This window comes from Saccopteryx bilineata, chromosome 1, assembly GCF_036850765.1.
Source record: "Saccopteryx bilineata isolate mSacBil1 chromosome 1, mSacBil1_pri_phased_curated, whole genome shotgun sequence".
Taxonomy (NCBI): domain Eukaryota; kingdom Metazoa; phylum Chordata; class Mammalia; order Chiroptera; family Emballonuridae; genus Saccopteryx; species Saccopteryx bilineata.
In genome coordinates, this window is record NC_089490.1 from 333,203,159 (window position 1) to 333,217,405 (window position 14,247).

General features: G+C 39.9%; 1 protein-coding gene across 3 annotated transcripts in view; it reads right to left on the reverse strand.

Moving 5' to 3' along the window:
* The window catches only part of TMEM135 (transmembrane protein 135), a 368,866-nt gene that overhangs the window by 241,567 nt on the left and 113,052 nt on the right, over positions 1–14,247 (reverse strand). For all 3 annotated transcript variants that reach the window (XM_066248597.1, XM_066248596.1, XM_066248595.1), the window contains 2 exons: positions 4,673–4,800; positions 1,225–1,317 (listed from right to left, as the gene is read on the reverse strand). In XM_066248597.1, coding sequence (XP_066104694.1) covers positions 1,225–1,317; positions 4,673–4,695 — 116 coding nt within the window. In that variant the 5' untranslated portion in view covers positions 4,696–4,800. The remainder of the gene's footprint in view (positions 1–1,224; positions 1,318–4,672; positions 4,801–14,247) is intronic.

A 14,247-nucleotide genomic window follows, 5' to 3' on the forward strand; every position in this document is an offset into this window, starting at 1 on the left:
ACAAAAAATAGATACTATTACATTTATAAGAATGAATTAAGCCGGCCTTGGTAGGTTGGCTCAGTGGTAGAGTATCGGCCTGGCTGTAGAAGTTCCGGGTTCGATTTCTGGCCAGGGCACACAGGAGAGGCGCCCATCTGCTTCCCCACCCCTCCCCCTCTCCTTCCTCTCTGTCTCTCTTCCCCTCCCGCAGCCAAGGCTCCATTGGAGCAAACATGGCCCGGGCGCTGGGGATGGCTCCTTGGCCTCTGCCCCAGGCGCTAGAGTGGCTCTGGTCGCAACATGGTGACGCCCAGGATGGGCAGAGCATCGCCCCCTGGTGGGCAGAGCGTTGCCCCATGGTGGGCATGCCGGGTGGATCCCGGTCGGGCGCATGCGGGAGTCTGTCTGACTGTCTCTCCTGGTTTCTAGCTTCAGAAAAATACAAAAAAAAAAAAAAAAAAAAAGAATTAAGCCCAACCAGGCAGAGGCACAGTGGACAGAGCACAGGATTGGAACGTGGAGGAGGACCCAGGTTCAAAACCCTGAGGTCACCAGCTTGAGCAAGAGCTCATTTGGCTTGAGCGTGAGCTCACCAGCTTGAGCCCAAAGGTCACTGGCTTAAAGCCCAAGGTCGCTGGCTAGAGCCCAAGGTCACTGGCTTGAGCAAAGAGTCACTCACTCTGCTATAGCCCCCCAGTCAAGTTACAAATGAGAAAGCAATCAATTAACAACTAAGGTGCCACAACTATGAACTGATGCTTCTCATCTCTCTCTCTTCCTGTCTGTCCCCCTCTCTGTCTCTCTCACTGTCTCTGTCAAAAAAAAAAAAAAAAGTGTATTAAAAATGACTTCAGTGGTTTAAGTAAATATTTGGTTACCTGATAAGATGTATCTTATCACTGGATCTTAAAAGTGGATCGATGATTACAATAAACATCTTCATAAACTGAAAGATGACCCCAACTTGTTTAATACATGACCACATTTGATTCTCTGGGATAAAGATGGAATCAAAGCAGTTGTCAGCAATAATTATGCATCTGACGGTAAAAATTATTTTATCCAAAGCCTTTAATAGTATCAGTATACAATTAAATTTTCTATCATATATCTGCAAGACTGAAAAATGTGGAAATATTTCTCATACCTGAACTACCATAAACGATAAGCAAAAAAAAAATTTAGTTGTCATGGGAAACAGTAAATCAGTTTGATTAAATATATAGATATGTAAAAATTTACCTGCTTTTTCTTTCAATTAGAATAGCCACGTATGATGCTGGCAAAGCGGCACCAAAGCCAGCACTCCATGAGTAGAATTTTCCAAGTATTTTCCTGAAATTCAAAGTTAGAATGTTTTTATGAAATTTCTAATTAGCCATTTCAGTTATTACAAACAGAAGCTCCCCTTCTCAGTTCACACTCTTATCTAAATGTCCCGCAGCACTTCAAACTCAACATGCCCAAAACCAAAGTCATTATATCTCCCCCATCTTCATGAACTTGTTCTCTCTCCTCTACTTTTGCATCAACAACTACCTATCCATCCATGTGTGGCACTTGGAGACATCCTTGGCTTCTCCTTCTCTCTTACCCCATACATTAAATCATTCCTTTAAATTTTTCCATATGCAATTAATCTCTCCGAATCCTCTTCAACCTATAGCCCCGAGTCTTAGTAAGTCCCTCACCATCTCTCATTCAAGCTACTACAACAGCAAACTAACAGGTATCTCTCCCTCTAATAATTTCATCAGTCATATTCATTCAGACATTCCCTGGACCCAACATTGCTCACTACCCCTCTATGTTCTCAATTTCCTTATCTATCAAAAGGAAATAATAATATTATCTATCTCACATAATTGTTATGGAGAACTAAATGAGATATTTCCTAGCACCATGCACAGCATATAGCAAACACTCAGAAAATGTTAACTGTTGTTATTAAAATAATTGCTAACAATTTTAACATAATAAATATTCAACAAATGTTTCTCCCTCTTTGCTTCTACAATCTTTGATAACTCAAGGATTAAAATATTAAAATATTTCATGTTTTTGGTTATGTGTTTATATAATTTTTTTATTTACTCAGATATGTCTCTTGAAAGAAAGACTCCACATTGTGTCTCATACATTATATAAAACCATTAGCAGCTTGGATTTTCAAAGAGAAAAATATTAGAGACATTAGGAAGACATATTTTCCTTCGAAAGATAATATGTTCCTAAGAAAAGAAGAAGCTGCACATAATTATGAGAAATTTTCTGAACAAAGTTGGTCAATTGCTAAATGATACATTATAGGGTAAATATATATATATTTATTTATCTATATTATTAAATATATTATTTATATACTTCTCACAAAAATTAGGAAATATTTCAAAATGAATACGAAGCAATAAAAAAGGCATTTGATTTTCTTTTTATTAACAAGAACATCAGAAAAGCAAACAAGTCAAAGAAAGTTGTTCAACTATGCAAATGAGATGCAAAACCAACTTTTATTTCATTGGTGAAAATGCACTATACAAAAAGCTGAAAGTACTGGAGTATCTGTATATTCCCTGATCCCTTAATTTTTGTGAGCACACATACAAATAAGGATCAAGAATCAAAGATGAAATGATCTTAACTGAAGCTTAGCTTTAAAGATCAGAAAACCTGTTAAGCATATATAACATTGGTATTTCTAAACAAGACATCAGAAAGCTTCTGCCTAAGAAAAATGAAAGTTCTCCCTCTAATATAAAATCCACAAAGAACTTAAGAAGTTACTGAATGTAAAAATGAGAGGAAAATAATTCAATGATTCATTTACAGGAGAAACACAGATGTTACCTTACTATAGGTAGTATATGTTTTCATAACTTAACCAAGCCGGTTCATAGAACATTAAGAAATAGGCTGCAATAGCAATATATATTTGTTTATTTGTTTTTCTTTTTTTGTTTTTGTTTTTGTATTTTTCTGAAGTTAGAAGCAGGAAGGCAGTCAGACAGACTCCCACATGTCCTCGACCAGGATACACCAGCTAGCCCACCAGGGGGCGATGCCCTGCCCATCTGGGATATTGCTCCATTGGGGCAGGAGCCATTCTAGTGCCTGAGGCAAAGGCCATGGAGCCATCCTCAGTGCCCGGGGCAAACTTTGCTCTAATGAAGCCTTGGCTGCGGGAAGGGGAGAGACAGAGAGGAAGGAGAGGGGGAGGGGTGGAGAAGCAGATGGGTGCTTCTCCTATGTGCCCTGACCAGGAATCAAACCCAGGACTTCCGCATGCCAGGCTGACACTCTACCACTGAGCCAACCGGCCAGGGCCTATATTTCAGTTTTTAAAAGAAGTAAGTATCTTATAACTTTATTTTTAGAGTTTTACCAAGTGTTAGAAACTTTCCAGAAAACACATGATAAAAAGTTTCTTACACAGATTTCAGGTCAGTTGAAAGGTTTATACTTAATAGTATAAACCTTATCAATTATTTTCTGCATAATATGAACATTTATAAATATTAATGCTTTGAGGGCAAAATCTGTAAAAGACATTTGAAAATATTTTTAATTGCAGTTAAAATATACCTGCAGAGCCCTGGCCGGCTGGCTCAGTGGTAGAGCATTGGCCTGACGTGCGGAAGTCCCGGGTTCGTTTCCCGGCCAGGGCACACAGGAAAAGTGCCCATCTGCTTCTCCACCCCTCCCCCTCTCCTTCCTCTCTGTCTCTCTCTTCCCCTCCCGCAGCGAGGCTCCATTGGAGCAAAGATGGCCTGGGCGCTGGGGATGGCTCCTTGGCCTCTGCCCCAGGCGCTAGAGTGGCTCTGGTTGCGACAGAGCGATGCCACAGATGGGCAGAGCATCGCCCCCTGGTGGGCATGCCGGGTGGATTCCAGTCGGGTGTATGGAGGAGTCTGACTGACTGCCTCCCCGTTTCCAGTTTCAGAAAAATACAAAAAAAAAAAAAAAAAAGAAAAAAGAAAAAATATATATACCTGCAGAACTTTGGACAACACTAAATAGATAACACTAATATGAGGATAATGTAAAGTTAGTATTTTAAGCTTCACAGATTAAAAAAACACTAGTTTGGGTTTTTAACAATCAGTGGGTAAAAAGATAAAAAGTAAATATTTAAGAAATATGTTAGGTATATCAAAGGACTAAAAAGTGAATTCTAACTACAACTACACTATATGAAGCATGTCACACAGGTAATTAACATAAGGCTGAATCAGGACCAAAAGTTTAATCAGTAGGATATGCCATAAATTAACTATTTGATATATAAACCCAAGTATTTTATACTCCTTTTGAAGTCTGTTCAATGCATATGGACTTTACCTATATCATGGACAACTGCTTTGAGTTCCTGATCTATGAACTCGAAAAGTTAAGAAATCCTCATCAATGACTTGATAAACATAATGGCCTTCAGAAAACGTATGCTAGATTAAAGCACTCCCGCTATATAATCATAGCAATAATTTGAAGTTTGTATTACATCTTTAGGCCAAGAGGCCCACAACTTCTGGATTTATAAGTTTTCCTTGGTATAAATAAATGTCATTTCACAGAGAGAAAAAAATGTACAAGCAGTGACCTGCACAACATTTACATAAACATCTGTTTGCTTCCGTTTCAACAAAGGAATTTGTATATATATTAACCTCCAGTAGTGATTATGAGCACCAACCTTAAAATGCAAAAGAAGGCCATATACAAGGCCCCATTAGCAGTCAGAAATGAAGCCGACTGTAGGATCTCAGGGAGCAGTCTGTGTATATAATAGTCTAATTTTCGTTTCCGGAGAATTGCTGCAATCTGAAAGGAGAAAGTCTTTTTTGTTTAATCCAACCAACTTTTCACCTTAAATTAGCTCTTACAGGGAAGCTAATGAGGAACAGCATATATTTTTTAATTTAAGTAAAAACTCTGGTATTTTACTGGCTCCCCTATAAAAACATAATTTCTAGAACAGAAAAGAAGACATTCTAACCTTATTGAAGGTATAATGGGTAAAATATATACCAAGAAATTACAACATGGGTCCTATGATGAGTAATCACCAGATGTTGAGGTAAATATGTATAATGCCTTAAAAAACAGTTCTAAACAAAAATAAAATATATATTTAAATGAAAAGATAAAAGTGTAATTCAAATAAAAACTAAATACTAAAACAAAACTAAATTATATTACTGATCTTATCAGCCTGGATATTAGAGAAACTCAGGGAGAAAAACCAGAGAAATCCATTTAGTTATTCAAATATGACGGCTCGATAACAAAAACCATGCTAGAAATACAAAAAGTAAAAAATAAAATGATTTCTGACCTACGGGAGCCCATAAATAAAAAAAAGATCTGAAAAACAAAACAGGGTGGCCAAAAGTAGGTTTACAGTTGTTCATATGTAAAAAGGCATGCTGGTTATGATTATTACAACAGCTTCGTTGACTCAAAAAAAGTCACAATGCAACTGTAAACCTACGTTTTTGCCCTGCACTGAGAATATAGCATAATATAGGTACTATGTGCTACAAAAACACAGAAACAAAACAGATTCCTGTCAGAGGGCAGAAGTGTATCACAGATATATTTTACAAAGAATATCAACCTGCTGCCTGACCAGTGGTGGTGCAGTGGATAAAGTGACCTGGGATGCTGAGGACCCAGGTCTGAAACCCCAAGGTCGGTGGCTTGAGCACAGGCTCACCAGCTTGAGCACAAGGTTGCCAGCTTGAATATAGATCCATCAACATAATCCAAGGTAGCTGGCTTGAACCCAAAGGTCATTGGCCTGAAAGGTCACTAGTTTAAGCAAGGGGTCACTGGCTCAGCTTGATCCCCCTACATCCCCACCTCCATCAAGGCACATATGCGAATAAATCAATGAACAACTAAAAGTGACATAACTATGAGTTGATGCTGCTCATCTCTCTCCCTTCCTCCCTCTCTCTCTCAAAAATAAAAATAAAAAGAATATCAACCTTCATGACTTATCTTTTAAATTTAGATTGAAAACATATTTGTGTTTAGTTTTTTATACGTGAACTCTGAATTTAAAAGGTTTCTAGATTAAAACAAACAAGATGCCAAGATAATTTAGTAGTGATATTTAAAAATCAAGACATGAATCTAAGAATTTATTATGTACAATTTAATGTTATAGAAAATAAAAATTTTCTGAATCATAATACATAATAAAAAAATGGATAGAGAAACTGAAGAATGATTAAATGTTAGCAACTAATACAAAGAGCCTTAGAAAATTTAGGAAAGAGTGAATGTAGGCAGTAGTTGCACTAAGAAGGGAAATGAGCTCATTCTCACAGGTCAGTGGGAAGGAATCTTTTCCATCAGGACGCAACAGCAGTATCAAAGGAACAATAGTTAGAAAGACATGACTGGGGAATGAGGGAGGGAGTACAGAGAAGGCAACACTGACTTGAGAGAAGAAAGACTAGAGAGCTCTCCATTCGCTCTCTACCATTCTAGAGATAACACTTTCCCTGAGGTCAATGACCAAGAAATGTAATGGCCCCTTCTCAGTTCTTTCTTTCTCTCCTCTTGAATTCTCTGAAACTAACCATATACAACTACATTCAATTAAACAAAGTGTTACTAAGAATTATGCCATACACAGAAAAAATGATGAATAAGATCTAACCCAGGGGTCCCCAAACTTTTTACACAGGGGGCCAGTTCACCGTCCCTCAGACAGTTGGAGGGCCGGACTATAAAAAAAAACTATGAACAAATCCCTATGCACACTGCACATATCTTATTTTAAAGTAAAAAAACAAAACGGGAACAAATACAATATTTAAAATAACAAACAAGTAAATTTATATCAACAAACTGACCAGTATTTCAATGGGAACTATGCTCCTCCACTGACCACCTATGAAAGAGGTGCCCCTTCCAGAAGTGCGGCGGGGACCAGATAAATGGCCTCAGGGGGCCGCATGTGGCCTGCGGGCCGTAGTTTGGGGACCCCTGATCTAACCCTTAAGGAATTTAAAATAATAAACTATAATACGGCAGTGTGATGAATGTTAAACTAGAGTAGCGGTTCTCAACCTGTGGGTCGCGACCCCGGTGGGGGTCGAAGGACCAAAACACAGGGGTCGCATTTTCCGACGGCTTTAGGCGACCCCTGTGTTTTGGTCGTTCGACGGTCGCGACCCACAGGTTGAGAACCGCTGAACTAAGATGTCGCAACGAAAAACTGATAATTAATGCTTCTCATCTCTCTCCGTTCCTGTCTGTCCCTATATATCCCTCTCTGACTCTCTCTCTGTCCCTGTAAATAAATAAATAAGTAAATAAGTAAATAAATAAATAAAGAGGTAGAATTAAATGACACAGCAGTGACATCTGTAAAATGACAAGATAAGTTTCCAGCACTCATACCCTTACAGAAATAATCAATTTGAACAACTATCTATTGATATTTACAAAAATACTTGGTCAAGAACTAAAGTTTCCAGGTGAGAGACACCTGGGTTGAGCACAGAAATAAGAAAAGATGCACTGAAGAGAGTAGGCAAGACAATCTCACATTTCCCACGTCACCCAATCCCAAACCACAGGCAACTCAGTGTGGAAAGAGATACAGACCCAACAGAGGAAGAAGACTGAAGTGAGCACTCAATTTCATCAAACCCCAGCACCAAGCCTATCAAGTGAAACCAGGCACCACACAACCCAAGATTCAGAAACAACTACATAAACTCAGGTTAAATACAGGAACATCTCAGCAGCAGGCCAACCCTCAAGAAACCAGGCTCTAGGCTTGCCCCACGTATCCAGGCTTCAGGCCAAACACTGAAGACCCAGGTACCAGGCCTGCCCATATGGACCCAAGAAAAAGAGCCAGCTCAGCCAACCCAGGGAAAAGAGCAGCCTGCTGATGGGGAACGACAATACATAATAGTAGGGGGTTGTAATGCTCCACTTTCAACAATGGATAGATCACCCAGGCAAAAAATCAATAAAGAAGACTTGAACTTGAACAACACTAGATCAAACTGACTTAACAGAGATATACTGAACATTCCATCCAACAATAACAGAATACACATTCTTTTCAAGCCAGATAGAACATTCTCAAGGTTAAATTACAGGTTAGAACAGGGGTAGTCAACCTTTTTATATCTACTGCCCACTTTTGTATCTCTGTTAGTAGTAAAATTTTCTAACCACCCACCGGTTCCACAGTAATGGTGATTTATAAAGTAGGGAAGTAACTTAACTTTATAAAATTTATAAAGCAGAGTTACAGCAAGTTAAAGCATATAATAATAATTACTTACCAAGTACTTTATGTCGGATTTTCGCTGTTTGGCAGAATAAATCTTTATAAAACAACTTACTATAGTTAAATCTTTTTATTTATACTTTGGTTACTCTGCTACCACCCACCATGAAAGCTGGAACACCCACTAGTGGGTGGTAGGGACCTGGTCGACTACCACTGGGTTAGACACTAACAAGTCTTAAAAATTCTAAGATTGAAATTAAGTTATCTTTTCTGAGCACAATGATATGAAACTATAAATCAGTAATGAAGCAAAACTGGACAATTATTAAACATGTGGAAATTAACATACTCATGAAAAAAACATGGGTCAAAGAAAAAAATCAAAAGGACAGTAAAGGCCCTGGCAGGTTAGCTCAGCGGTAGAGCATCGGCCCCACATAAGGAAGTCCTGGGTTTGATTCCTGGTCAGGGCACACAGCTTCTCCAACCTTCCCCTTCTCCTTTCTCTCTATCTTTCTCTTCCCCTCCCACAGCCAAGGCTCCATTGGAGCAAAGTTGGCCATGGCGCTGAGGATGGCTCCATGAACTCCACCTCAGGTGCTAAAATGGCTCCAGTTGCAGTGAAGCAACAGCCCAGATGGGCAGAGCATCGCCCATCTGGAGGGCATACCGGGTAGATCCCAGTAAGGCACATGCGGGAGTCTGTCTTTCTGCCTCCACTCCGCACCACCGTACCCACCCCACCCCCACGTCTCACTTTGGAGAAAAAAAAAGACAGTAAAAAATAACTTGAGAAATGAAAACAGAAACACACATACCAAAACTTTTGGAAGGCCATAAAAGTAGTTCTAAGAGGGAAATTTATAGCAACAAATGCTTACATTTACAAAACAGAAAGGTCTAAAACAACCTAACTTCACACCTCAAGAAATTAGAAAAAGAACTAAACCAGAAGTTAACAGAGGAATAAAATAATAAAGATCAGAGCAGAAATAAAGAAAATAGACCTAAAAAAAAATACAACAGATCAATGATACTAAATGTGTTTTTTTGAAAAGATAAAATATGGTATCAACCTAAGTGTCCACTGACAGACGAGAGGAAAAGAAAATGTGGCATATGCATATAATGGAATATTCAGCCTTTAAAAAAAAATCCTGTCATTTGTGACAACATGGATAAACCTGGAGGGCATTATGCTAACTGAAATAAGCCAGGCACAGAAAGACAAACACAGCATCATCTCACTTAAATGTTGAATCTAAAAATGTCACATCCATAGAAGCAAAGTAGAATGGTAGTTACCAGTGGCAGAGGTGGTGGGGAAAACAGAGAGATGTTGATCAAAGGATATAATGTTGCAGTTATATAGGATGAATAATTCTACAAGTCTAATGTACAGCATGATGACTATCAGTAATAACATTGTATTCAATACTGAAAATATGCTACTAAAATAGATTTCCAGTGCTCTCATCACACACAAAAAAAATTACTCTGTGAGGAGATATTGATAATATGTTAATTAGCTTCACTACAGCAAGTATTTCACTATGTACATAAATCAAATCATCTTGTTGAAAATTAATATATAGATCAAATTAAAAAATAAAAAGGTCACCAATGGAAAAAATGACGAAAAAAAGTTCTTCTTTCCTCACTTCTAAAATTGTATCGTAAGATCAGCAAGACGGCAATGGAATAGGCGGACGTACTGACTTCCACCTCTCAAAACCAAAGTGGATTACAACTTAATTTTAAGAAACATCATCTGGAAAAACGAACTTTGGACTAAACTAAGAGGACTCCTTAGTTTAGTCCAAGAAACACTGAAGAAGCCACAATGAGACTGGTAGGAAAAGTGGAAATGTGGAGAAGGCTGTCCAGCTCCCCCGAGCAAACAGCAGCCCAGAGAGACTCACGTAGCGAGAAGTGAGTTTAGCAGAGAGGGGAGGGTCCTGGGCCACAGAAACAAAGCCCCAGCCTACAGTCCCAGAGCCTAGAAGAAGCGTATGGATAGTACTTAGCTGCAAAATAAGTCAGGATACTGTTTTTGAGAAAGAGTTAGATTTCTCAGACCCAGGATTCTTCCTAAAGGCACCATGCAGAAAACGTCTTTCACAACCACTCACCCGGAGCCCAGGGGATGGCGAGAGAGGAGAGGACTGGAGCAGTGGGAAGAGAGTGTAATCTAGGAGGCACAGGCAGAAACACTTTGAGGGACAGCCACCCTAATCCCTGGGCTGAGTCACTCCCCAAATCTGAAGTGAATATTTCCCCTGGAACCAGCTATACCAGCAATGGGAAGCAGGACATCAGCCAAACAAGCTCTCCTGCGGCACTCAGAGCAGAGTCGCTTGGAAAGAGGGAGCCTTTGGTACTACAGTATGGAGTGTTAGGGTCTGAGCTGCAGCGCCCCACCCACACTGCTGAGGGCTAACTGAAGGGCAGGTGAGTGGCAGCGGCGGAACGCGGAAGCACAGTCCTGAGGGGGCGAAAGCCCGGCCAGCTATGACTGAGGCCATTGAGGTGAGCATGGTCTTGCCCAGCGGGAAGCGGAGGGGATGCACAAAAGCAGTCCGACCTGGCAGCGGGCACGCCTACAATCCTGCCCGCAGGGGAAAGGAGAAAACCTGGGAACAGGCCAAAACACACAGCCCCACCTGGCCAGTAAAGTCAAGGCTTGCGGCCAGACGCACAATCCGGCTCCACCTGTGGGGGTGGGGCAAAAGCTCGAGAAAAGGTGAAGACTGAGCAAAGGAGCTCACGCCTGCCCTCAGAGGCTTATGGCTCCAGCCGCTGCGTGCAGCCTCATCCGAGGGGGAGGGGCAAAGGCCAAGGCTAGCCGAGGCTTGTAGACCTGGGCATGTGAACACAGCCGCTCCTGTGAGGGAGAGGCAAAAACTGCAGCGACAGACACAGCTGGTGGGAGCTGACAATTACCATACCCGAAAGGCCAGAGCAGTGGCAGACGGGGTGGCGGGCCTCCAGACAGACCACACCTCGAGAACTTCCCTAAACTGATGCAGGAAAAAGTCACACAAGTTCAAGAAGCATAAAGAATTCCATTAAAAAGAAACCCAAAGAAATCTATACCAAGACACATCATAATTAAAATACCAAAGCTAAGTGATAAAGAGAAAATATTAAAAGCTGCTACAGAAAAAAAGGCTATCACCTACAAAGGAGTCCCCATAAGGATGACATCCGACTTCTCAACAGAAACACTTGAAGCCAGAAGGGAATGGCAAGAAATATTCAAGGTAATGCAGAACAAGAACCTACAACCAAAACTACTTTATCCAGCAAGGCTATAGTTTAAAATTGAAGGAGAAATAAAAAGCTTCCCAGACAAAAAAAAAAAAAAACTCAAGGAATTCATTACAACCAAACCAATGCTGCAAGAAATGTTAAAGGGCCTGTTGTAAACAGATCAAAGGGGAAAAGAATATAGCAAAAGAGGAATACAGCTTTAAAGAATAAAATGGCAATAAACAACTACATATCAATAATAACCTTAAATGTAAATGGATTAAATGATTCAATCAAAAGACATGGAGTAGCTGCGTGGATAAGAAAACAGGACCCATACATATGCTGTCTACAAGCGACACACCTCAAAACAAAAGATGCACATAGACTGAAGGTAAAAGGATGGAAAAAAAATATTTCGGGCAAATGGAAATGAAAAAAAAAGCTGGGGTAGCAATACTTATATCAGACAAAATGAACTTTAAAACAAAGGCTATAGTAAGAGATAAGAAAGGTCACTACAAAATGATAAAGGGAGCAATCCAACAGGAAGATATAACCATTATAAATATCTACGCACCTACTATAGTAGCACCTAAATGTATAAAGCAGATTTTGATGGATATAAATGGCAAGATCAACAGCAATACTATAACAGTCGGGGATTTCAATACCCCAATAACATCACTAGATAGATCCTCAAGAAAGAAAATTAACAAAGAAACAGACTTAAAGGACACACTAGATCAACTCGATTTAATAGATATCTTCAGAAACTTTCACCCTAAAGCAGCAGAATATACATTCTTTTCAAGTGCTCATGGTAGTCTCTAGGATAGAACACATGTTAGGGCACAAAAGCGGTCTCAACAAATTTAAGAAGACTGAAATCATATCAAGCATTTTCTCTGATCACAATGGCATAAATCTAAAAATCAACCACAACAGGAAAACTGAAAAATACTCAAACACATGGAAACTATATAGCATGTTATTAAATAACAAATGGGTTAACAATGAGATCAAAGAAGAAATAAAAAAACTTCCTAGAAACGAATGATAATGAACATACAACTCAAAATTTATGGGACACAGCAAAAGCAGTCCTTAGAGGGAAGTTCATAGCATTACAGGCATTCCTTAAGAAGCTAGAAAAAGCTCAAATAAACAACTTAACGCTGCACCTAAAAGAACTAGGAAAAGAACAGCAAGTAAAGCCCAGAAATAGAAGGAAGGAAATAATAAAGATCAGAGTGGAAATAAATGACGTAGATGCTAAAGAAACAATACAGAGGATCAATGAAACCAAAAGCAATGAATAGACCCTTCTCCAAACAGGACATACAGATGGCCAATAGGCATATGAAAAAATGCTCAACATCACTGATCATTAGAAAAATGCAAATTAAAACCACAATGAGATATCACCTCACACCAGTCAGAATGGCGCTCATTAAAAAAACAACACATAAGTGCTGGCCGGGATGTGGAGAAAAGGGAACCCTCCTGTACTGCTGGTGGGAATGCAGACTGGTGCAGCCACTGTGGAAAACAGTATGGAGATTCCTCAAAAAATCAAAAATCGAACTGCCTTTTGACCCAGCTATCCCATTTTCAGGAATATACCCCATATTTCATGGCACTGTTTCAAAAGGAGAAACGCACCCCCATGTTTATGGCAGCATTGTTCACAGTAGCAAAGATCTGGAAATAGCTCCAAGTGTTCGTCAGTGGACAAGTGGATTAAAAAGCAACGGTACAGCCTAAACAGGTGATGGCACAGTGGATACAGCATCGGACTGGGATGCAGAGGACCCAGGTTCGAGACCCCGAGGTCACCAGCTTGAGCATGGGCTCATCTGGTCTGAGCAAAAGCTCACCAGCTTGGACCCAAGGTCGCTGGCTCAAGCAAAGGGTTACTTGGTCTGCTGAAGGCCCACGGTCAAGGCACATATGAGAAAGCAATCAATGAACTAAGATGTCGCAATGAAAAACTGATGATTGATGTTTCTCATCTCTCTCTGTTCCTGTCTGTCTGTCCCTATCTCTCTCTCTCTGACTCACTCTCTGTCTCTGTAAAAAAAAAAAAGCAATGGTACATATATACAATGGAATATTATGGGGCCATGAAAAAGAAGGAAATATTACCTTTTGCGACAACATGGATGGACCTGGAAACTATTGTTAAGTGAAATAAGCCAGGCAGAGAAAGAAAAATATCATATGACCTTACTCATTTGAGGAATCCAATGAACAATGTGAACTGAGAAACAGAATTGAGATAGAGGTGAGATCAAAGAGACCAGAGAAAAAGAGGAGGGAAAGGGAATGATAGAAGGGGATAAACCTGAAGGGACGGGGGAGGGCACTATAGGGAGGGGGGCAAGGGAGATACTAAGGGGAATACAGGGCAGGGGGGATGCATTTGGGGCAACACGAGAATCTATATAAACATAATAAATTAAAATGGGAATGCAGATTGGTGCAGCCACTGTGGAAAACAGTATGGAGATTCCTCAAAAAATTAAAAATCGAACTGCCTTTTGACCCAGCTATACCACTTTTAGGAATATACCCCAAGAACACCATAGCACTGTTTGAAAAGAAGAAATGCACCCCCATGATTATGGCAGCATTGTTCACAATAGCGAAGATCTGGAAACAGCCCAAGTGTCCGTCAGAGGACGAGTGGATTAAAAAGCTTTGGTACATATATACTATGGAATACTACTCAGCCATAAGAAATGATG